The sequence below is a fragment of the Onychomys torridus genome, chromosome 1, assembly GCF_903995425.1.
Source record: "Onychomys torridus chromosome 1, mOncTor1.1, whole genome shotgun sequence".
Lineage (NCBI taxonomy): Eukaryota > Metazoa > Chordata > Mammalia > Rodentia > Cricetidae > Onychomys > Onychomys torridus.
In genome coordinates, this window is record NC_050443.1 from 47,325,082 (window position 1) to 47,351,450 (window position 26,369).

Below are 26,369 nucleotides of genomic sequence, written 5' to 3' on the forward strand. Positions count from 1 at the left end.
GCCAAGTGGCTTTTCTTGTGCTTCTTGGAGCTAGAAGGGACTCCTGAAGTCATCTTAGCCTCATCCTGTAGGTGTCAAACAGTTCCCTTCCCACAGCTACAAGTAGCCAAGTGGAGACTTGGGCTGGAGCCTAGGCTGCAGCATAACACCCTTTCCACACAGGGACAGAAACTGGGCTCCAGCCTTGCAAAATCTCTATCCTTGCCATTGTATCCACTGGCCTTTATATCCTGCATATCAGATATTTCCATTACAGGTCATAACAGTAGCAAAATTACAGTTATGAAGTAGCAATGAAATAATTTGATGGTTGGGGGTCACCATACCATTAAAGGGTCGCAGCATTAGAAAAGTTGAGAATCCCTGAGGTCACCCTCCTATGTGGTTAAGTTTCTGGAATCTATGGAATAGGTGTATCCTATCTTTAAAAATGGATGGACCCTTTCTTCCAACTGAAATCCTTGTGCGTTGAGTTCTTACTACTGGTGGAATATTCTGAACCAAATACCCAAGGATACTCACACATGCTGAGACCCCAGGGATCCTGCCACCAGCCTGGTCATTGGCATACTCTGGGTAAAGACCCTCTCAGCCTTTTCTATTTGATACATACAGGGCATATTCACACCTGGCATGCAGCTGGTGACTTAATCATTTGTCAGAAAGTCCCAGTTGAAGGACCCAGAGTTCTGGCAGAGATGGGGAATCGTATACTTTGTTTCCGACACCCCAGCTGGACATAGAAGTTGCCAGGGACCAGCACATGAATCTAAGTGTGGCCTCTTGGGAGAAATACCAGTAAGTGGGCAGGTATAAATGAGGGAGCTTAGTGTTTCCTTCAAGTCACTGGACGCATTGAACTCCAAGACTCCTTCTCATTCCACACAGCCACACTCCTGAGGTTCTGAGAAGGGGCTTGTGTCAAGCAGACCTCTGTGATTCTGAGACTCATACTTAAATTATTAAGGATGAAAGGAGATGAAAAGGGGCGGGTCGGTAGTTTTGAACCAAGTTGGGAAATGTTAAGGTTCCTGGTGAGGCCAGGGCTGGAAGGCAAGGCAGGCAGCTGTGTTAAGAAACAGAGAGCCCTGTGGTCCTGGGACATGTGACCTTGGGGGCTTGAACTTCACCTGTGCCTTAGTGTGACTTCCTCAGCTTACCACAAATGGCTTGTTGACAAGAACAGGGAAGGGACATCACAGTGGTCTTCAGAAGTCACATCACACTTGCTCCCAGTATCTCCACATCCAGGATGTGACAAATCCAGCAAGCTGTGAGGCAGCTTCAGGTACTCTGAGGACCAAAGGGCAAGACACCCACTGATGACCTAACGTCTCATATTTGGTCTCTGCTCTTAGAAATTTTCACCTACATCACTCCTCAGGCAGAAGCAATGAATGCCTGTCTTGTACCTGACTCCTACTGAACCTACAGTTGAGACAGTATTTGGGGGTTCTTCAAGAGAGGGGTCACCTAGATTAATAAGGGCCCGCTCATCTTTGTGGTATTTGCTCTCTGGTCATCCAAGGGTGTCAAAAATGTCTCCTCACCTCTGGAACCATTGCCAGGAAGGAAGAGGCACCTGAGTTCCCAGGGCTGCCTGGGACACACAGTCCAGCTGATGCAGCAGAGCAAACTTCCCTGAATGCCTGTCCTCCCCAACTCCCTGGATGGCCCCTTCTTTTTGACAATTATCGCCTTGAACTTATTTGTCCCATGTCCAGTTCAGGATCTGGCAAAGGAGCTTGAGGAAGCCCCTGTCTTTGGTGCTGTTCAGAAACCCTGTCAAACTTCATCTGTGGCTTTGCTCTTTAGTGTGGTCTGAGGATTGGCACCACCCCAGCACCTTGGAGAGTGCTAGGAACTCAGGCCCACAGGTGATTCATGTGCACGTGGAAAAGATGGTTAAAGCGTGCTAAAGGGGTAGCCTTTTCTACCTGGGTCATCTCAGGGTATATTCACTTCTAGCTGCATGCTGGAGCTTCAAGAATTTGTATGGCTATACATCACTTAATGACAGTGACGCATTCTGAGAAAGGCATCATTTCACATCATTGTGTGGCTGTCATGGAGCATGTTGACGCATATCCCATGCCCAGATAGTACAGGGCAGTCACCCTACATGGTTTCTTCATACAGTGCTGCCACATCACATGACAAGCAGTTTTACATGAACTTTATTTTGTTAATAAAGTGCCTAGTAAGATAGCAAATACAGTATAGCACATACAAAAATGAGTAACATAATTATCAAGTATGTATCCTGTGCTTTCTTTTGACAAGTAGTATAGGATTGCTCACACCACCAGCAGGTGAGTGAAGCCTTGCACAATGAAGTTTGATGGCTATAGTATCACTAGGTAACAGTTCTTGTGAGGCCACATATAATCATCTGCTGCTACTGTTGTCTATGTGGACTGTCATGAAATGCCATTATATAGCACAGGATTGTAACTTGAGGAAAGGCCACCTCCTTTTTTTTTTTTTTTCTACTAGTAGTGGAGTTTGTTTGTTTTGTTTTTATTTGTGTATGCAAGTGTGTTCATGTGAATGTTTACCATGTATGTGATTGTACCCATGGAGGCCAGAGGAGGGTTTCGGATCCTCTGGAGCTGGAATTTCAGGTGGCTGTGAGCCACTAGACATTGGCATTGGGAAAAAAATTCTGGTCCTTTGGAAGAGCAGGAAGCACAGTTTGGCTATGTCTCCATGGAGCCTCGAGAGAGGTGTAGGAATTACTTTCTTGCCCTCTGCTGGGATATTCCTTGGTTCCAGAGATGTCAAAGGCTTACAGAGTTTGCTGCTGGGTTCCCATGGCTTCTCCCTGAAGCTTGGAGATCATATCTTAATAAATATGGCTTAAATAACCATCATTGCTGATATCTGTTAAAGTCCCCACTTGGTCTAAACATTTAGCTTGATACATCATAAAATCTACTATATCTGTATCTTATCTATATCTATACACATACATAAACATATGTACGTACATACATACATACATACATACACACACACACACACACACACACACATATATGCTGAACTGTGATGCTGAACTCTTGGGTATTGACAGAGCAGTTTGGAAACATGCTTGTTCAGTCAGACTTTGGGGAGCCTGTGAAATGGGGATTTTCCGCGTAGAAAATAGAAGGAAGCAGGATTGTCTGCAACAGGGAATGAAATGTAAGACATGTCCTCAGAGTCCCCAGAGCAGTGACATTTGGCTATGGTATCTTGGCCAGGGCTGGAAATACCAGCATTGCTGTACTGTTCTCTGGTCACATTTAGTTATTTTTGGTTTGAAGACAGAAACTGAACCCTGGGCCATGGTATTTTTCCTAGACAGTGGCATCTTCCCATCCCTGCTGCCAATGGCTCATATGTGCAAAGGCATTCCCATGGTCCTTCCTGTTAGTAAATATCTACAGAGGGTGAGTAGGCTTCTTTGATTGTCCTAGGACATCACTTTCTCTTCTCAGATGTGACACATGCTTACCTATGGCACCAAATCCCAGAGTAACCTCCAGATGCTGTGTGGAAATGTTTAGAATCTGAGGATTGACAGTCTCAGCCCTGACATTCAGGACCCTAACCACTCCTGCCTATGACATGAACTGAATCATCTTTCCTAAGAAGCTGGGCTGCCCTTTGGGGTTGAACCTATAATTGCCGAATGCTCACCTTCAGTGGGCCTTATGCCTACAGCATGTCAAACAAAGGTGACATTTTCTGTGCATGGGAGCTCAGGAAGAAAAGCTCAAAGGGCCAGTTACCAAAGTAGAAAGAATGCTCAGGAGTTCAGGCCTGGGATCAGCACAAGGCAGTCATATTTTCAAACTTGGGAACTTCAAGGGGCTATAAAGGTAAAGGACACACTGTGCTTTGAAGAGCTAGCCTGTGGCTGGGTTTCCTTCTATGACTGAATGCATAGTGCCTTAAAGAACCTGTCTTTACCTCCAGGCATGCCATCATGGCCTTGACTGCCCAGCAAGTCTTTCCTGGCTCCCATGCAGCCTCAGGTTGCCAGATATACCAGTGCCATTTGCAACTAAGTACTGGATAAATAGGTCAACTAGTGGTTTCCCATGATTCAGATTCTTGGCCAACATTAAAAGACCACCAGAAAAAGTAATGAAATATAGTAATGTCTGATTATGGTTCATTTTCATCCAAATGCTTTCAAGACAGTAGCATTGCCATTTTATAGAGAAGAAAATGAAGTCCAAGGACTTCTGGTAAGAAACACAGTCAGTGTTCAAAATCGTTGTGAGTACTAAAGATCATGTGCTAATCACATGCCTTACAGCTTGACAGGTGGCATTTAGGATAAGTCCCAGATCAACTAGAGGGGAAAAAAAGTGTGGCTTACTGTATGCTTGAACAGTATCCACTCATGCCAGCATACATATCTGTATCTCCTTTGCTGTTCTCCACAGACAGACATTACTAATCAATCCCGGGACTTTTTCCACTGAGTCCCAGTTCATAGACTCCTTAACTCTAGAGGCAGCCACTGCCAATATATTTGGGCAAGAAACTGATGGGAGTGTTATGCTAAGACAGTGCATTCTTAGGCTACATTGACAAAGCCTTCTCTCCAGCAGTGAAGGAAGTGGTTGTTCTGCTATGCCCTCCCAAAGTTAAGCAGCACTGGGAAGCCTGCATGCAGTATGAGAGGTCTGTTTTAAGGGCTTTAGTTGGACATGCAGTGAAGGGAAATGAGGGAGAAAAGAGCCAGAAGTCAGTGTTGGAGAGCTGCAGGGACACAGGCACTTGAGGGCATACTAGAGTCTGCCAGGACCCTCTCCACCTCACTTTATGAGAGAGAATCCCTAAACCTGGAGCTCCACTGAGACTGATCAGCAAGTCGCAGGAATCTCTGTCTCCACTTCCTCTGCGAGATTGCAGGTGCTCAGGCACCCTGTAATGCCTGAGTTATGACGTGTGAGCTGAAGATGCAGATCTGGGTCCTCACGTTTGTATGGCATCCACTTTACTGCCTGAGCCATCTTCCTGGCTCTTCAGTTTGCTTTTTATAGTTGAACAAAAGTTATAACATCACCTGAACAAACACACACACACACACACACACACACACACACACACACACACACACGCATATGTGTGAGAATAATGCAGTTCTATCTGTAAAAGGGGGAGGGTAGAGCTGGAGCTCTAGCTTACTGGAGAAACACTTTCCTAATGTGCGCAGAGGCCTGGACTCCTTCCCCAGCATGACCGAAGGTTGGGAGAGGGAGAGTAGAGAGAATAAAACAGGCAAAATCGGAGTAACAGTGCTCACTCAGAGTGCTAAAATGAAGATGTAATTCACAGGATGGCAAGAACAAAGGAATCAAAACTACACGCCTATAGTTACTCCCAGTGTAAACTATATAAAAAAGACCTGCATGGGCAGAATGGATTTAAAAACATTCCTGTATGCTATCTGAAACAGGGCTGCCTAAGCTTGTGGCACCGCTTTATCTTAGAATGTTTTACACAACCCTGGGTATACAAGTAGATAAAGTATGTGTATAGCCGGGCGGTGGTGGCGCACGCCTTTAATCCCAGCACTCCGGAGGCAGAGGTAGGCAGATCTCTGAGTTCAAGGCCAGCCTGGTCTATAGAATGAGTTCCAGGATAGGCTCCAAAGCTACACAGAGAAACCCTGTCTCAAAAAGCAACAACAACAACAACAACAACAACAACAACAACAAAAGTGACAAGACCTAGGAGGCCTTTCCAAGGCTGTGTGTGCAGTGAACAGTTACTGAGAGAGAGGAGACTCTTCATTGGTTGGAGTTGTGCAGGGTACCCCAGGGAAATAGCAATCATCACTCATGCTAGGTGGCCATTCAGAGATGCAGCTGCCTTTGAGTTCCATGTATCTCCAAACAAACCCTCACCCAAGGCTGCTGCAAGTCCCCCCAAAACAAACAAACAAACAAACAAACAAACACCATTGGTTGACTCAACTAGACTTGAATTGTTTCTTTGCTCTGCCATTGGTGGTCCATGTAGGGTAAAGAAATAATATGTTTCTATCTTTCCAGAAAAAAAATCAGAGAACCCAATCCTAAACCAAAATCTCTTTAATTATTTTGTTGTTGTTGTTTTTAGTGAAATTCAAGTGAGTAACTCAGCAGTTCTTACAATCAGAACATAGTGAGGAAGGATAATAGGGAAGTGTCACACGTCTTTGCTTTCTGTGGGTAAATCCTTGTGTCTAGAGGGGCAGAACACTTCACATATCTACAATCACTGCCACTGCTAGCACAGCAGCTCTGCGCTGAGGGGTTCAGCTGGTGGTGGTTGGCACTGCATGAAGTGGAGGGCCATGTGCTGTGCAGTGGGCAGTGTTGTGTGGTCAGAGCAGTGAAGTCATGTGACACAGCGGGGTGCCTACTGCCGGAAGCACCTCCAATGTGTTACAGGTTGGGTTTTTTAATTTCATTTTGGTTGCTTTATGTTAAGCAAACTGTTATTGTGTCTACATTTCACACCTTGCCCTCTAGTATGTTATATGGCACCACATGGGATCCCAAACCACAGTTTAAGAAGTTCCTACGTCTAAAAGAAACCAACCTAAGGGCCTCAGTTGACAAAATTAATTGTTCATTTCAAGTCCTATGGAACTTTCGGCCAGATAAACTTTATCCTGGGCCATACAACAAGCCAGAACAAGTGTTAGGAGTTGGGGCCATGTAAAATGTATTCTATGAGGTGATGGAATCAAACCACATATCAATAACAAAGACAACAAAAAAGTCTCCAACACTTAGGAATATGTCACTTAACTAAAACTTGATTGAAGTCTAAGCGGAATTGGGCCTGAGAAGACAACTTGGTAAGTGAAGTTTTTGCCTTACAAGCATATTCCCCTGAGTTGGACCCATACAACCCACATTAGAAAAAGGCCAGGCATGGTGACCAGCTTTGTGGTCCCGTTGCCCAGGATGTGGAGACAGGCAGATCTCTGGAGCATTCTAGCATGCTTTGTCTAGCCCACTCAGGGAGCTCTAGCCAGTAAGAGACCTTGTCTAAAACAAACAAACAAATAAACAAGTAAATCAAATAAAAATGAATAAATTCTTAAGATGGCAGATAACACCTGAAGAATAATATGTAAGATTAGCTTGTCCTCTGGCCTCCACATGCGCACACACACACACACACACACACACACACACACACGAGCCTGTAGAGCCAACTGCACACACACATGCACACACATAAAACCAGAACTGAATGGAAATGAATGCACCATCCATGAGCACATGTGGGGTGTAGCTAGAACAGACCTAGAGAGGAGTTTACAGCCCTAGGTGCTGAATTGGTAAATAAAGGAATTCACCCATACCAAGTTCTTACCGCAAGAAACCAGCAGGACAGGAACATACAACGTAAGCAACAAAGTGGAGCAGAAATCAGTGATGTCGAAAATAGGAAAACAATAGAGGAAATCAATGAAAAAAATTGTTCTCCAACAATGTGGAGTGGAAATCAGTGATGTCAAAAATAGGAAAACAATAGAGGAAATCAATGAGAAAAATTGTTCTCCAAAATAAATCAGCAAAATTGCTAAATCTGCAGGAAGATTGACAAGATAAAGAGAGGAGACTTATCAGCATCAGGCATGACCTGGGATATCGCAACACTCCTACAGCCTTTAAAATGGTCATGACAGGACAACTGAAGAAATGGGGAAGTTTTCTGAAAGCAACAAACTAATAAAACTCAGTAAGATGAAACAGATGATCTAAATGGACATGTGTCTACTAAAGAAATAGAAGTTTTAGATATTACACTAAGACCCTTGCTGCTGCCCGTATGTGCATAGGAACAGGGCCATCCACAGAAGCATGGGCACCTACCCGTGTTTTCAGTGAGGAATTATTCTCCCTCCCCCAGCAACTGTCCATTGTCAAGAGCAACTCAGTATAGACTAGGGCCCAGAGAGAGGCCACCTCATCCATGCTGGGATTTTGACTGGTTCGATCTTGTGTCGGTCATGTGCAGGTCACCGGCCGTGTCATGTCCAGAGGACAACACATCACAGCATGCTCCCCAGTCCTCTGTCTCTCTACATGCTTTCTGCTTCCTCTTCTAAGATGTTCCCTGAGCCCTGGTGTATGTGTGTTGAGGCAGGGGTGGGGGTGGGGGTGGGGAGCGGTAATACAGGAGTCCCATTTCCCATTTAAGACTGAGCACTCAGTCTCCAGTTCTCAGTGCTATGCTCAGGGGTCTCTATACTGACTACATCCAACTGAAAAGAACAAATATATGGAGTTGTGAGTGTAAGACAATAGGGGTATATGGGGCTGGGGAAGGAGATAAAGTATGTAGACTTGATCATGCTTCATTTTGTGTGTGTGTGTATGTGTGTGTGTGTGTGTGTGTGTGTGTGTGTGTATCTTTCTCAAAAATAATTTAAAAATTTTTTTGAATTTGTAGTTGGAAGTTATAGATGTATTAAACATGATCTAAACAGTATACAATAAATACATCACAATATCTAGTTACCTCATTAATATGTGCATTTTAAATTTCAACTTATCTTTAATTTTTTTCTTTATTATTAAGAAATTTCTGTTCATTTTACATACCGACCACAGATCTCCCTTTCCTCCCTCCTCCCTCCCCTAGCCTTCACCCACAACCCCCCCAATTCCTACCTCCTCCAAGGAAAAGCCTCCCATGGGGAGTCGGCAGAGCCTGATATATTCAGTTGATGCAGGTCCAAGCCCCTCCTCCCTGCACCAAGGCTGTAAGGTGTCCCACCATAGGCACTGGGCTCCAAAAAGCCGGCTCATGCACCAGGGATGGATCCTGATCCCACTGCCAGGGGACTCCTTAAGCAGGTCAAGCTAAACAACTATCTCACCTATCCATAGGGCCTAGTCCAGTCCCATGGAGGATCCACAGCTGTTGGTCCACAGTTTATGAGTTCCTACCCGTTTGGTTTGGTTGTCTCTGTACATTTCCCCATCATGATCTTGATGCCCCTTGCTCACAGAATCCCTCTTCTCTCTCTTTGCCTGGACTCCTAGAGCTTGGTCTGGTACGTGGCTGTGGATCTCTGCATCGTTTCCATCAATTACTGGATCAATGACAGTTAGGGTATTCACCAATCTAATTACCGGAGTAGGCCAGTTCAGGCACCCTCTCCATTGTTGCTAGTAGTCTAAGGTTGGGTCATCTTTGCAGATTCCTGGGACCTTCCCTAGTACCCTGTTTCTCCCTGTTCCCATGATGTCTCCCTCTATTATGACATCTCTTTCCTTGCTCTCCCACTCCATCCCTGTTCCAGCTCGACCATCCTGTTCCCTTATGTTCTCATCCCCCACTCCCTACCCTCCATTGCCCCCCTCACCCCGTTTGCTCATGGAGATCTCATCTATTTCCCCTTGCCAGGGTGAAATAGTGCCACATTTTCTTTATCCATTCTTCGGTTGAATTTCAAATTTATAGTTGGAAGCTGTGGATGATATAGATGTGTTTAACATGTTCTAAACAGTACACAATGAATACATCAAAATATCCAGTTACCTCATTAATACATGCATTTTAAATTTTAACTTATTTTTAAATTTTCTTTTGTGCATGCATGTGATCACGGGCAGGCATGTGGCACAGTGCACATGGAGGAGGACAGATGACAACATTCAGGAGTCAGTCCTTGCCCTTCACTTGGCTGATGTAGAATCCCTCTTAGTCTTCCTCTTGCCATACAGCTTATTTCAGGCCAGGCATCCTGTGAGCTTTTGGCTAATCTTCCTGTCTCCATCTTCCATCTCAGGGTAGGAATGCTGGGATCACAGGTACATGCAACAACACCCCGCTCTTTCGGTGGAGGTAAAGGGTCAGATCTGGGTCGTGAAGTTTGAGTGACTAATGTTTTATGCACTGAGCCATCTTTCTGGCTCCTGTACAGTTTTTATTTATCAGTTTAAAACCTTTAAGCTAAAACTTGAAAAACATAAGCTAAAGCTACTGAGACATCTCCAGGTCAAGATGATTTCACTGAAGAATTTTACCAAATAATCAAAGAGAAATTATCAATTTTATATAGTGTCTCATAGTAAACAGAAAATGAAGAAACATTTCCCCAATTAAGTGTAAGAAGCTGTTATTGTTCTGATACTAAAATATGAAAAAATATAGCTTAATATCTCTCAAGAGAATTTTAGAAAATCAAATCTATTTTTGTGTTTGTGTGTACATGTATATGAGAGAGTGAATGAATGATGAATGAACAAAAATGCAAAGCCATGACCAAGGGGATTTATTCAAGGTACCCAAAGTTGGTTTAATTTCAGTTCATCAATTTGTATGCTATGTCCATAGCCTAACAAAGGAAAATCATATCATTGATGTAGAAAATTCATTTGTCATTATGTCTAACTTCTGTCTTCTGTTCATGATAACAATCTACATCATTTTGAAACATGGGGGACAGTCCTCTGATATCCAAGAATATCAGCAAAACAACCACACTGAATATACTGAACAGCAAAGACTTAACCTTTCTAAATTGAAAAGACCCTCTACATCTAATAAGACGTGTACAGGATTTGTCTGGTGAAAATCACATGCTGATCAGTAGACCAGAGAAGACTTGCTGTGTCCTGGGATTGAAGACTTAACATAGTGGAGATGTCAGCTTTCCCTGAGTTGATCCCTGTAGGTTCAATGCCATTCTTAGCAAAACGTTAGCACTGTTTGCAGTGGACATTAAAAAAAGGGACTCTAAAACTCTCAAGGAACACGATGGGCCCTAGAGTAACCCAAACCCTTTGAGAAAATGAAGACTAGAGGGACATGTCATACTCCTGGTTCTGACACTCCTTCTGTAGCTGAGATATTCTCTTGAAGTAACAGAAATGTAGTTCATTGAGTAACAGGGAACCCAGAATTAGATTCACACAGGTATACCTGCTTTGTAACATAAATACAAAAGTGACTTAGTGCAGGTTCATGAGTGAATGGCTTTTTCATTTAAAAACAATGCTGCAAAATTTGGATATCCATTGATGAAGAAAAAAGAACCTTGACTTAAATGCTATACTTTCCCCCAAAACTTAGCTCAGAATGAATCATGAACTTCAGTGCAAAATACTAAACTATAAAATAAGGCAGGGAGAAAAGTCTGGAAGCTGCGGCTGGGCGAAGCGTTCTTGGGTTTTCACCAAACGCCATCCAAGCAAAAGAAAGTGTTGGAAGGAAGCACCAGTGTTGAAAGCTTTGCTGTGTGAGAGGCTCTTTAATGGTATTAAAGACGTTACAGGAACGTTTACACATTTCAGTAAAAATAAATGGCAGTAAACTGTAAACAGTCCTGAGAACGTGGTGAAAAGGCACCAACAGGCATTTCACAGAAGAGGACGGGGATGTGTGGATAGAGAGGAAGCACTTGAATGGTGTGAGCATCATTAACGGGGCAATGCAGACTCAACCCACGATGTGTTATCACCACACACTACTGGATGGCTATGGTGAGAAGAGTGACATGGAGTGCTGGCCAGGCTACAGAAACAAGAATCACTCCTACATAACTGATGAAAATGTAAAAAAATAGAGCTACTCCACAAAACAGTTTGGAGATGTCTCTCAAAACTAAAACTGGCCAAGCTCTTGGGAGGAGGAAGCAGGAAGATCAGGAGTTCAAGACTGTCTTCAACTGCATAGCTAGTTCAGGGTCAGTCTGGAATACATGAGACCCCATCTCAAATCCTGGAGCTTACCAAACAGCCCAATGGTTACAGTCCTATGCATTCACCCCAGAGAACTGATGATTCCATCACCTAGAATCTTGCATGTGTATGTTAAAGCAGGTGTCTTCATAATTGCTCCCAAACTAAAACTACCTAATCTTCCAATGAGTAAACAGTTAAACTGTGGTTCATCCATTTCCTGGACTACTACCTACCAATTAAAAGTGCATGAATTCTAGATACATACAGAAACTTAAATGAACCTGAAATTATTCTGATTTTTTAAAAAAAAGAAAAGTTCCCTTTCAGAGAAATAGACAGTACATGGTTCCATTCACATCACAGCTGTGAACTAGCATACTTGTAGAGATGAAGACGAGATTGATGGTTGTTAGGGTTTAAGGGATAAGTGTAGGTAAGCCCATAAAGGGGAAGTCTGTTGGTGATGGTACACTTAAGCTTTTGAACTGTGGTGGTAATTACACAGGGCTGCATGTGTTCAAATTGTATTCAGCTCGAGCCAGGCACCCAACAGAGTGCACAGCTTCCTGGAGACTCAGAACAGGTTCTGTGGGATGTGGTGATTCAGATTTCTGATCTTCATTATACTGTGGCTGTGCAAGATGTTGTCACCAGGGAAGGCCTAGTCAAAGGTGCATAGAACCTGCATGTGTTTGTATTTGCAACTTTTGTTGCATTTATGACTACTTTAAATTTAAGATTTTTTCTTAAAAAAGAAAATTGCCTTGAGAGACTATCCAAGCCACACCTCAGACTGACTAGCAATTTTCACAGGTACAAGGGGGTGGGCACCTGTGTTTTTCAAAACTTATGAGGTGACTGTCATGTGCGGCCACATTTGTGAATCTGTGCTTAGTGGTGTGAGTGGCTGTCATGATCATTGTCATTAAGGCCTCACAGTGACAGCAAGACTTCCAGAGCCCTTGCTCTGTGGCCTCCCTTTGAAGCACTTACCCACCCCCATCATATCCACCCATCAGGAGTAATTGCCATTCCCCATTCACTGCCTTGGTCTGGACTTCTTCCAGTGGGGACCAGTTGGCCCCAGATGAATGATTCTGGAAGTGGCACTTAGTTCCCTTTGGAAAGATCCCTGGATTGGCATGTGGTCCTGGTTCATCAGGGAGCTCAGAACCTCCTTGACTTTTCCCCATAGCAGAAGGGAATGGAGACTTGAAGGTGGAGAGGAGGCCGTGTTCGTCCTTCTGAACGGGGTGCCCCTTTTGCAGGAGCAGGCTGGCAGGAGTGGAGGGTGGAAAGCTTTCTAGTTGTGGTCTTTTAGGTTTTGGATTCCTCTCCCTGAAGTGCATTCTACTTGTAGATGTGTGTACTGCAGTCATGGCACCACAAGACCATTTGGAACCCAGAGCATGTCCATCAGGAGAGACAGAAACAGGAACATGGTCCCAAGGCCTGCAGGACTCAGCCAGCCATTGACACCTGTCCACAGCTAGTAGGAAATGCAGCATGCGAGGCCTTGCTAGATACACTGAAGGGTGAGCCCTTCTCAAGGAATGGTTCACTCTGGCTATGTGTTACCTCCCCTTCTGTTTTCTGCATAAACCAATTTCTGTCCACTTTCCACCATGTGTTGAAGAGGCTGGAGCCCCAACCAGAGGAGTCCTCCCTCTCTTGGACTTCACAGCTTTCAGAATGACAAACCCAAGTCAACCTCTGCTCTTTGTAAGTTAGCCAGCCTCAGAATTCTGTTATAAGAAAGCCCAAACATGGAGGTTGACTCAGGATGATGCTACAAGGAAGACATTATAACAGAAGCCCATCCTTGTGTGAATCTGGTGATTTTGTTTGGACTCCTGGTCTGGCAGCAGGCTCTACAGAAGGAATCACAAGTCAGGCCAAAGTCTGGCAGGTGGTTGTGTTATCTTTTTGGGTATCTAGGTCAGTCTGTTCCATACTTTGCTGCATCCTGAAAAAGAAAAAGCTTTGTCTGCCAAAAGAGATATGTATATGCCTGAGACATTGCCGGGAGCCTTAGGAATGGAAGGTAAAGGGCACGGGGAGCAAAGGAAACCTCCCCTGCCATGCCGCACGCTCCAGAGGTGCTGTTCACATAGACAGGTGTCATGAACAAGCTGAAGTCAGCAATGATGGGACATAAAGGCAGGCCTGAGGCTACTGATTCCACAGGACCTAGAGCCGAGTGACAAAAGCAACTAACGTTCAGAAGTGACCAAGTCTCCTGAGGTTAGACTCTCCATCACACATTCTCTCACTGGTCCCCACCAAGCAGCCACTGGTCTGCACTCAGTTTCCCTTAGTGGTTGAAGCACTGGTTTCATTTCTGTGAAGAATGAACCCTTCTCTTGATAATCTCAAAGTGGAGAGGGGGTAGTGTGTGTTGACATGTGGTCCCTTCCCTCCCTTTAGTCAGTGAAACCTCACTGAAATTTTACCTGGGGTGGAAGGAAAAACCCTTTGGCCTCGTGAGTGAAGAGGGGTGGCCCAAGATAAAGGCAGGAGGCCATTTCTTCAGAGCAGTGAGTCTCTGCCCTGCCAGAGTTGTTGGATTTGCTCATTCAAGTCGCCAGATATTTAAATCAAGGCAAGCGTTAAGGTTGTTTTGAAAGAAGAAAAAGGACAGAGATGGAACAGCACGCATGGACTGTGAGTCCCACTCCACTGCCCTTGTGGAGCTGAGTCCTATGGGGGTAGGGTGTCATGCAGCCACGGGGTGAGGGAACTGAACAGACAGAGGTGCCTCAACACGGGGGCACCATCTTCTCTGCTTTAGCCCTGGAAGTGGCTTATTTGGGGAGCTATGGGGCCTCCTCTAGGGACCTCCCTGTATCAACCCTGGGAGGCTTTTTGTCTGAAACACCTTTCCTATCTTGATGAGACTTTGTGGGCAGGGTCCCTTTCCTGTTTTAATAACCCATTATCAACTACGAAGTTGCTGCTAGTAGAAACATCAATTATCGCTTATGCAAGGCCTGGCAGTACTTGAAACCACATTCCATCTTCAGAACACCATAGTTGCTTTGAGCCAAAATTCAGAGAGGGTTTAAGGACAACTTGTGTACACAATCATTAAGTCAGCCAAAAGAATGTGTTTTTATTCTGTAAGTTGAATGCCAGCTAAGCAGTAGTGATTAACTGCAAGAAGTTGTAATTTATACTGGGGAAAGTGGAGGAAATTTTTAAGCCATAAAAATTATTGCTTAAGGCAGGAGGAAGGAATATAAAGCCCCCAAAGTTTCAACTGCATGGAAATGTCAGAAACAATCTCTCAGTTTAAAGTTTTTTATATTTATTTTTTGTGTATAGGTATTTTTACTGCATGTTTTTATGTGCACTCTGTGTGTGACTGGTACCTGAGGAGGTCAGAAGAGGGTCTTGGATCACCTGGAACTGGAACTACAGATGAGCCACCACGAAGGTGCTGGGAATTGAACCCAGGTCCCTTGCAAGAGCAACATGTGCCCTTGACCACCAGGCCAAACTAGCCCTTGGTTTTAGAAAAATGATGAGTCCATATAATGTCCAAGATTTTTTGAGCAGTGTGTAGTCACAAACTAGTATAGCTATTTGCTGCATACAATTTTAGTCAAGGGTCACAAAAGGCACCATGTATATTACCATGGCCCCTAAGGATATATCACAAAAAACGTAAAGCTACCGCAGTTTGTGAAGTATGCACTCTGTGGTGGTGTTTGCATGATGGCAGAAAGGCCTGCTGCTACATCTCTCAGATTGTCCCTGGTCATGAAGCAAGCAGTGTGTGGCAGTGTTCAGTCATTAGTGCAACCATCACTTCTTAGAGACGCTCACCTCAGAGTGGAGGTGAAGAGAGATTCGGGTTTCTTGAGTGTGTCTAGAATATGCCGACATGACTGACTTCTCTGGTTTCACCCAAAAATTTGGTTTTCTGGTTGGAAAGAAAGATCACTCTGAGTTTTGTTTTTGACTAATCAATCTAAAGTATGTTGAAGTTTGGTTATCAACTGGTCTACGTTATGGCAGTGGTCCTCAGACTTCTAGGTGTTAGAACTACCTGGGAACATGAACATGTAGGCATCCAAATGTTGAGGTCATGCCTCATGCCAATGAAGTCAGAAATTCAGACTGTGGGAACAAGACACCAGTGTTCCTTTGGGCCTTCTAGAAGATTCCACTGTGCAAACACTTTTCAGCCAGTGCTATATAGAAACTGAACTGGGTCTTTCTTGGTCTTCTGATTCTAGAATTTGCCTTTCAAATTTTGTGCTATCTCCCTGGTTGTAAACTTCATTAGGCTGGATATACACTGCTTTGAGCCTATAATATACATTTGTATTGACAATGTGCTGCTTGAGCCCCTTGAGAACCTGGCTCTGGAAGTGGGGTAACCCCTCATTTTAGACTCACACATGTTTATGTCAAGTGTCCTCCAAGGCCCTTTGTCTGGGGATGGTCTAATCCCTAACTCTGTGACAAAGGACAGAGCAACCTAACAGCCCAAGAGTGAAAATGCTGTGTTCTTGAGAACAGCTAGAACAGGAGTTACTATTGTTTCTTCCATGATACAGAAGTGCCTGCTGTGGGAAAGGGAGGTGGAAAGTTCAGCCCATGGGAAGCTTATCCATGCTGACTATCTCAACTTCCCAGTTGATTCCTGCTGGGCTGGGTGTTTTGAGCACCCAAGTTGATAATGTTTTGCTATCTTGTCTGGCTAGCTGGTTGGCTATCTGTCTGCCTGTCTATCTATCTATCTCTTTTACATTGGTTGGCCTGCTACATATTTAATAAACTCACTCATTGAAAGCCTTAAGAATCGAGAACCATATAGAACAGAATCGTGAAGGGACATAGCGTCCTGTCCCCCACTTGGAACTGTAGCTTTTGACGTACATAACCTGGATAAGTGTCTTCCCTGGACTCTCTGGTGTGGTGACTCTAGGAAACACCCAGCTACTTCAGGAACACAGGCAAAGGGAACAGCAGCACCCCAGGAGATCAAAACCCTTTCAGAGAAACATTGGGATCTAGACAGATTGCTTTGTTTCCTGTGAGTCCCTATGTGCCATCAGTTTGCCAATACTTACCAGTTTCTCTGTGTGGTTAGCTCTGGGCCAGGCTGTCAGAAGTTCCTGAGCTGTTGAAAATATAAAACAGAATGACAAGTCCTGCCCTTCGGGGTGACTCCAAGAGTCATGGAGAGAGGGGCTGTGATGGTCAGAGTTCAGGGACATTCCTTGGCCTCAAGGATGGATGACAGCCACTTTAAAGAGAAAAAGACCTGTAAACTGCACTCAGAATGGGACTGGGCTCCACATGAGCCAAAGGCATGAACCAAAGCCCTGGACACTGGCATGCTGTGGGAATCATGAAGGGGCTGAGGTTGCTCTGTACCCTGTGATGAGCACTCAGCTCTGGAAGGGGCTGGATGAATATATCATTCTGGTTCCCACTCCCTCCTCACCTCCCTGGCAGGTTGGAAAAGGTAGAGTCCAAATAATGAGTCATTAAACTCCCCCTGGGGACTGGTTTCATAAAAGGCAAGGGGGTGATAGTCATTAGGAACAGGAAGTCCCCTGTCCTTAGGATTGCTACTGCCTAGAGCATCCTGTGCCCTTTGATGTCCCAGACAGGCCTTTGAACTTTGGGAGGAGGCAGGTTCTCCCCTTCTGCAGCCTCCTGCTGTCTGCTAATCCCCCTCTTGGCTGGCCTTTGAAGAGGCAGGAAATGCTGGGGTCTGGACTCCCATGCCCATTAAAGGCTGCACCAACCAGGAGGGCACAGAGTCTGGAAGCTACTGGGAGTAAGGGGTGGGTTCCATCTTATGCTTCTTGGTAGCCTTTAGATTTCCACCACAAACTAACCAGCATCAAAACCAGCCCCTTCCCCATTGGCTGGGAGATCTAGCAGTTACTATTGTGGGGTTGGGGGTTCGATCTAAGCTTCTTGAGAATCAAAGTTGCTAGATGTAGGTGGACTTGAAACTAATCGAGAATAATATAAAGCCAGTTTATTGTAATCATGCACACACACACACACACACACACACACACACACACACACACGCGCGCGCGCGCATGCACGCACGCACGCACGCACGCACGCACGCACGCACGCACTCACACATACACCTATGTACATGCTTGTGCACAAGGCCAGAGGAAGATGTCTAATGCCCTGTTCTGTTTCTTTTTACTTTATTCCTGTAAGACAGAGTCTCTTACTGAACCTGTTGCTTGTTGATGTTGTTGTTGTTGTTTTAGCTATGTTGACTAGTCAGCAGAGCCCCAGCCATCCTCCTGCCCTCCCACCCGCTGGAGTTACAGGTGCATAGCATCCCAGCTTTTGCACGAGTGCTCTAAATTTAGATTTGGGTCCTCATGCTTATGCAACGAGCACTCTACCCACTGAGCCATCTCTTAGCCCCACCTGTTTCCTAATGCCCTCAGGGCAGCTTGGGGGCTGTTTAACTCCTTCACTCTCATAGATGAATGCGCCTAAAATGAGTAAAGTCATTGTCTCAGTGGTGATCCCCAACCTTAAATTATTTTGTTGCTACTTCCTAACTGTAATTTTCCTACTTGTATGCATCGTAATGTAAATATCTGACATGCAGGATATCTGATAGGTGACCCCTCTTGGGTCACAGGTTGAAAATGCAGCTTTAGAATGTGTGCTCCATGTGCCTAGCATTTCAGGGCTGTGTGTTTCTAGTGGAAAGCATTGATAGGTCCATACTGAATGACTAGCTAGGTATGGCTACCCCTGTCTAGTCAGGGATGAGGAAACTGAGGAGAAGGGGCAGATCCTCCATGCTTTGTGATTTCTTTTTACCCTTTTCTCTGTCTCATCATAATCAGTGAAGTTTGGTAAGGTAGAGTTAAAGCCCACCTGCTATGAGTGTCTTACATGTGTATGTAAGCGTAATACAGAAGCATAGGCACACAGATCTAAACAAGACTCATACACTTCCTGTCTTCTGTCATCTCATGACTGGTTCATTGAGAGAGGCAGTATATGTTATGCATATATTACCCATTTTTACCTACCGTGATTTTACCCATTATAGCGAATAACACGAATACACTGTTGATCCCATATGACAGAGCTATCCCCTAAGCTCTTCATTCCACTTCAAACATTCATTTCCCCAAACCAGCCAAGACAGCTTTGAGGAAAGGCCAGACCTGACTCCTGTTTCCCTGTTACCTTTCATCAAAATCCAAGAGCTTTTGAAAGACATGTCAGCTCAGAGCCAGCTGAATCCAAAGCTCCCAACATGGCGGAGTCTAGAACCCCCTAGCCATCTTCCCCATCTTCAGTCTTCAGTAGAGGTGAGTGGTGTGGTGCATTGTGGGAGTTCTTTCTTGACTCCCTCCATGGCATGCTTTGAGATTTCTTGTAGCAAATCCAGAAGAGGTGTGCTATTTTAAGATAAGATCCATCCAAAGTCATTAAGTTATTATGGTGTCTAATATATGTGACATGAGGCCCATGTGTGCCCTTGACCTCCCAGTCATTTAGAGTTAAAATGACTGTGGGCTTAATGCTGCACATTTCCGTTAAATATAACATTGCCAGAAATAATACATGTCCTGGAACACAAACCTAAAATAACATGGAATTTTCAGTCAGGTAATCTTTAATTTAAACTAAAAATAACCTAAACAGTAGTTTATAGAAACCTCAAGGAACAGGACACCCGCCCACTGCCAGTTCATCTAACTGTAGGACACTTACTTAGCATTTTGAACCTTTCAAACCAGATGAAGCGTGAGCTATATTAGACATGAGCCCCAGAAAGCCAAGAATCCCACTCTTGGCTTGCCCTGCTGACTAGAACATTCCTTTTGGAAGGCCACTGCTAAGGGCCAGCAGAGGGAAATGTTCACAACAAGTGGCCTGCTCTTGGACAGAGAGATGCTGTGGGGAGCATGGCTTTGTGAACAGCACCATCAAGGCCTCTGAGTGCTTGTATAGCCATCCTGTGTGTCTCTTGAGGGTCCAGGTTCTGTGGCCAGGACCATCTGAGGGTCAAGGAACCTCTTTCCATTTATAGCTGACCTAATCACCATAGGAGAGTTAGATGTGCTCCTGGGTTTAACCTTTTTCCTGGTTGAGACCAAGGGCTCAGCTCTTCTTGATGATATTCCCAAACAATATTCTTGCTTGAAAACCCATCTGCTGTCATATATATTTTTATTCACTCATCCACCACACAATAACAACAAAGAGAAATCCATGACAGAGTTAAAATTAGGAAAATGATTATCTTTCTGTCCTCCACTATGACTCATTCGTACATTGTGTGCATCAATTGTTCCGGTATCTAACTAATCTACACTGTCTTGTACTCCTTTCTACATGTTATACTAACCCCACATGATCATTCTTTGCATATATGTTATAGGTAGGATATGTATATGAGAGAGAACTTGTACTTTTTTTCTTTCTGAGATTGTATGGCCTCAATTAAAAGTATGTACATTCTAAGAACCACTGTGGTACATGAAATGAGCCAGTCAGAGAAGGAAAGTACTGGATAGTTCACTTATGGTTTAATGGTGGTGTTCAGTGCAGAGGGACAAGCCACACACTTTGGTGATGCAAGGCAAGTAAGGTCTGAGAGCTACCGTGAAGTCCATGAATAATGTTAAAATCTCTTGCCACAATAACAAAAAGTTTAGAAAACATAAACCTCAGGGCTGAGGATGTGGCTTCATAGTTCAATGTTTGCCTACCATGTACAAGGCCCTGGGCGCAACCACAAAGTAAAATTGTTTCAAGTCACTGATTTTAGGCTGAGTGCGATAGTACACACCTTTCATCCCAGCACTTGAGAGACAGAGGTGGGTGGATCTCTGTGAGTTCAAGGTCAGAACTGATCTATATAGTGAGTTCTAGGCTAGTGTGTGCTATGAAATGAGACTGTGTCTCAAAAACATAAAAACATTACCTCAAAAGGAAATAAGCCTATTATGTGAAACTTTATTTGAAAGTTGCTTTCCCATATATTGACATATAAGTAAACGTTTTCTTTTGCCCACCAAAAAGAAAAGAAGTATTTAAAAAAGAAAAGAAAAGAGAACAGTTGCAGTGAGAGAAAGATAGAACTTGCTTTATATATCCAAATGACTATAGTACTATATCTAAATTGCCTCATTGGGCCAAATTACTCAGTCATTTCCTAGGTCTTTCTTTGACCCTTAACGTTTGGGAAAGTGATGCCCACCTGGGAAGAGTAGATGGTAATTATCCAACAAGAGATGGTTCTCATCCTGTGAGCTGTCTGCCTCGCTATTGAAATAATTTCACACCTGTCACAAATATGAGGCATCTGACATTTGGGGCACACTGTGCAGCATCAAACAGATAATCCATCTGGTGAATATTTATCTGTGCATGCTGGAGACCAGTCTTGATGAGAAGCTGTGCAGAGGGCTGGGTCAGGTGGAAGAAGGAGAACCCCCATGACAGGCTCCAGCGCTCTGTGAAGAGCACTGCTGTGAGGGACAGAGGCCAACAGCATCAGGAGGAAGTAGTGCCGTCTCTTCCGTCCAATACAAGCTGACCAGCTGACCAGTTAACTGGAAAACTGGTCCAGGTGGAGAAACATCAAAATATTATACTTAGGTGCTTTAAACAACTTAATTTAAACTTTATAAGCATGTAGACTGTATTATAGTTTAATAACTGTTTCAATATATCATAAACAGTTCTTGTTTGTTTGTTTGTTTGTTTTCCAATTCTGTGATTGAGAGGCAAGTCTTTCTGGTAAGGGCATCTGACTACTGGGACATTATCAACTTCTTTCCTGCTAGCATGCTCCTAATGCAAGCAGGAACCCAGTTTCCTCCCCTTCCTTTCATCCTGAGGTGGTTTGGAAGAAAATGACCCCCAAAGGGAGAGGCTCTATTAGGAGGTGTGGCCTTGTTGGAGTGGGTGTGGTCTTGTTGGGGGAAGTGCATCACAAGCTTTGAGGGCTCACATATGCTCAAGCCACACCCAGTGAGGCAGACCACTTCCTGTTGCTTGCAGGATATAGAACTCTCAGCTACTTCTCCAGCACTGTGTCTGCTCCAGCACCATGTCTGCCCGCACACCACCATGTCCCACCATGATGATAATGGATTGAACCTCTGAGGTGTAAGCAAGCCCAAGGAAATGTTTTCCTTTAGAAGAGGTGCCTGGTCATGGTGTCTCTTCACAGCGATAGAAACTCTGAAGACGTGTCCTTTCCTCGTTCTTTCCTGCCCGTCACCTCATTGAACCTATAAGGACTTGCATGTGCTAAGCCAGGGTTCTACCACCAAGTTACTGCTGCAGTCACTCCAATCTCTTTAGTATACACATTTCTATATGTAGCAGGAAAGTAAAGCCTCCCATGAAGCAGTCTGGGATCAGATGTATATGACTTATTCTTCATCTTTTACTGTTCTGCCCATAGATCATGGAAGCCATGTATTTTAGTTAATAGCCACATTAGTTTTCATGGAAACAACTTTATCTTTGCCCGCATATTTCATTGCTTAATACACCATGAAGTCCCATGTATGAGGTAATGGGTATCACTGGCATGTGAAGGTTGGAGAATACAGTTAACTATCCTCAACTGGTGGAAACAGATGCATAAGGCATGCTAACCCAAGACTCGGGATGCCTGAGCACCAGGCAGTGTGTTCTCCAGAGGATATGGCTTTGGCTGGGCCAAGACAGCATCTGCACAGGCAAACGTGTAGAGGTGGGTAATGGGGTGCAGAAAGCACAGTGCGACCTGCTGGGGAGACCTCAGCATGAAAGAGCAAACGGGGATATCGAGAGGAGGTAAAAGATGTTCAGGAAAGCAGGAAACTGGGGCTCAGAGAAAGCATCGGGAACCCCTGCTCATCATGATCTCCTCTCCCAGGCTGTGGTGACCTGAGTTAGGGGTGACAGCTTTCGTCCATTCCATCTCCTTCCAACACATTCCCTGGCACTTGAGAAACATCTAGTATTTTTGAATGAATCAAAATGCGTGGTTCTAATTTTTTCACGGTAATTACTACCACCACCCCAAACAAAACAAACAACAACGAAACGGTTTCCTCAAGTTTCTCTCCTGGAAAGCATTGTCCGCATGCTGTGGGCAAGCCCAGCTTGTGTGCTCTGCGCCTCAGCTCACCCCACTGTAGGCATATGGGTAAACGAAGGTCGCTGTTCAGGTCAGTGTCTGTCAGACTCCCATCTAGGGGTGCCTCGAAGTGTTCCTCAGGTACAGTTGGAAGGTGATAGGACTATAGTACCTGATGGTACCAGGGAACATGGGCTGATGAGGCATGGGGGTCATTCTGGTCTTCTCATGTCTCTTGTGAATGGGGGAGTTCTTTAGTAAACAAGTGAAAACATGGAGAGAGATGAAAAATAGGAAACACGCAGTCTTCAGTAACTCAGTCTCTGGTGTCTTCCACTGGCTTTCAGCAAAGTGTGGCTCACCAACAGAATGATATTTAGTGTGAGATATCAGGTCGTCTCATCAGAAGATGAGACTTGATTAACTATCTTGGAATTTATTAACTAGCATACTTGTCATTAATTATCATAATTAAGAATTCATTCATTCACTCATCATTAATTCTTTTTGCTCAGTCTTCAGACATTCTGTAATCAAACCACCTCAGTTTCTATATAAACTGACTGTGGTCTGTAGCGTGAGAACATTATCACCCTACATCACTCTCTTGTACTTTAAACCTGATTAAACTTGATCCAGGACCTAGAAATGAGGCCCATGGGGCATAGCATCCCACACTCTTTCTCTTTCTCTCCGAACAGCCTGGGAATGAATCACGACGATGACCACTCATCTTGTGCCGGCCGATCACACATCATGTCAGGAGAGTGGGTGAAAGGTCGGAACCCTAGCGACCTCTCTTGGTCATCCTGTAGTCGAGACGACCTCGAGAACTTTCTCAAGTAAGTCCTTGAATCATTCTGGAACATCAACCACAGCAAGTTTTTCCAAAAGACCAAAGACGGGCAACTTAGCAAGTGTGAGAAGTGAATCTTCAGATGAATCCTCAACTAGCTTGGGAGTTGGTTAGTGCAGAGAGTCTTCTGCAATGGGCAAAGGCCTCTTCCTGAGGTTGTAGCTGATGTGATGTCGCATGTCCAGCATGGGATCATTAAATGACTGGTCGAATAAAATGTCGACCTAGTGCCCCTGTCCTGCACTTCTCCGCCAGTCTGTGACCACGAGTGGACACCACTGTAGGGACAACTTAGCTGCTGTAGAACTGAGAACCTGCTACTTGCTGGAGCTGCTTCCCTTGAAGGGAGTGGATTAGCTGGGGGTGGGTTTGCACACTTCCCTCCTTTATGGAGGGAGGGAGGTGCTTCTCACTAGCCCGGTCTCCCTAGAGAATGCCTGTACTTCTTAGTTCTCTGATTTCTGTGGAACAGTTTGGTTTTAGACCCTTGTTAAAGTAAGTAGATCCAGCCAGGCAGTGGTGATGCACATCTTTAATCCCAGCACTCGGGAGGCAGAGACAGGCAGATCTCTGAGTTCAAGGCCAGCCTGGTCTACAGAGTGAGATCCAGGACAGGCACCAAAACTACACAGAGAAACCCTGTCTCGAAACCTCCCCACAAAGTAAGCGTGTCCATGGTCCCTGTTCACCCACTGGTGTCTGATCTTAGGGCTGTATTTACAGTGTTGACTTATGGTCCTGATTGCTTCTCTACTTTGTTGTGTTAATCCACATGAAGTGGAAACAGAAATGCATCAGTGACTCTCACTGGCTGGTTGAGTTTGACAGACCAGCTCTCTTTGACAGGACCCAGAGAATGTGGGTTAAAGTAGTTAAAGGATTTTCTTCATGTTTCCTACGGATGGAAAAAGTGTTCAGTAAATAGGCTTACAAATAAACGTACTGGTTTTAAGATAGTCTGCTTTCATTGACTGTAATCACAGATTCCTAATAAAATGTTGTGAGCCACTGATGTTACTCCCTATCACCCCAAAGGGTCAGAGTGACAAGACAGGACAGGATGATGTACATTTGCTCGGCTGCACAGCGCTGGTCCCATTAGTAACAAATGGCTGTGACTGAGCCTGGGATCTGCGGATTAGCCTCAGCTATGTGTACACACACACACACACACACACACACACACACACACACACACACACACACGCCTGCATTAAATCCTTTCTTTAAGAGTTTTTGGCAAGTGTCTGGTTTCATCTGCCTTGCTTTAAGGACAGGAAATAAAAGCATCAAGCATTTTATCTCTTAACAGAGGCCCATTCAAGAAATGTATCTCTCATTGTAAATGAACATTCCCTTCTCAGTTGAAACCCTGAAGTTCATGACAGTGAGTCCCTCCCTGGCTTGCCTTCTGCAATAGCAGGAGATTGATTTGACGAAGTGAGACATCAAGACTGGCGTACTTGCTTTAGCCCAGTAGTCCCTCAAAGAGACTCCATGGTGTCAGAAATCAGAACTTTGAGTTTATTTAAAATAAAACAACCTTAACTTGTGTTATTTTGTTTGTTTGTTTAAGGCAACTTTTGCTCAAAGCCATACTCTTAGGAAATTCAGAGTATTCTAATTTAAAAAGAAATTTTCATCAAATGCACCTAAGAAAGCTCACCTGCTACATCAGAGCAGTATCAATAACCCTACCAAGCGGTCAGTTCTGCATTGTATTCAGAACAGAGACCCACATTTCATCATATAATAAAAGAACACACACACACACTCACACACACACACACCAAAAGGATAACCCGGGTGTCCAGTGCCGAGGCCCTTTTCCCATGAATCATCCAAGGCACATCCTTCTCGGAGACTGAGAAACTAGAACAAAGATGAGCTACTACATTTGGAGACTGATCTGCTTCTTGACTTTTTCAGATCCAAAGTCAGTACCTGTTTACTGATCACTGACCCCAGGAGTCAGCACGCCCTGCGTCTTCCATACAAGCTGCCAGGCATGCACTACAGCGCCAATGAGCAATGTCAGATCCTGTTTGGCACCAATGCTACCTTCTGCAGAAACATGGAGGTAAGCAGCCAGGGAAAGGCAGACTTAGGAAGACACACAGCGCAGCAGCCACTCTGCAGGTCTGGATTCTGCTGGATGTCATAAGTATCTCAGACATAGACATGAGTGTGACCGTGTATATGCACAGGCATGAGGGTACTTCACAGGTACTTGCGCAAGTGTTCCCCATATAAGCAACTGTGAAGGTACCAGCAGCACATGCTTTTGTAAGCATCTATCCATTCACAGCCCTGCTCGTGGGTCACTCTGAAGAAGATACTTTGGGGATACTCACACTAGTAGCCTGGTGTTTTAGCATGAAATCTTTAGGACAAAGGAAATCTAATCACACTTCTTAGACATGGAGTGATGTCGCCTGATATCAAACCCTGCCTAGTTAAGGAAGCGAGCTAAAACCTGGTTCACATTGGAGGTTATCAGATGGAGAGAATTTAGTAAGTGACATGCTGATTTTATAATAATAATAATTCACAAACAGCACTTATTGACCAGCACCCATTTGATTGATCCTAAAGCCCTCGCCTACATGAGCTCCATTAGTCCTCACCAGAACTCTATAATCTTCCTCCTGGTTGTAGACAGTACTACCAAATCAAACTCTGTTATCGTGCCAATGGTTTGATTATGGTA

General features: G+C 44.4%; 1 protein-coding gene across 1 annotated transcript in view; it reads left to right on the plus strand.

Moving 5' to 3' along the window:
* Window positions 1-26,369, plus strand: part of Adamts17 (ADAM metallopeptidase with thrombospondin type 1 motif 17) — a 327,342-nt gene that overhangs the window by 149,391 nt on the left and 151,582 nt on the right. Inside the window, exons 9-10 of the mRNA XM_036196825.1 lie at window positions 23,505-23,645; window positions 25,589-25,739. Coding sequence (XP_036052718.1) covers window positions 23,505-23,645; window positions 25,589-25,739 — 292 coding nt within the window. The remainder of the gene's footprint in view (window positions 1-23,504; window positions 23,646-25,588; window positions 25,740-26,369) is intronic.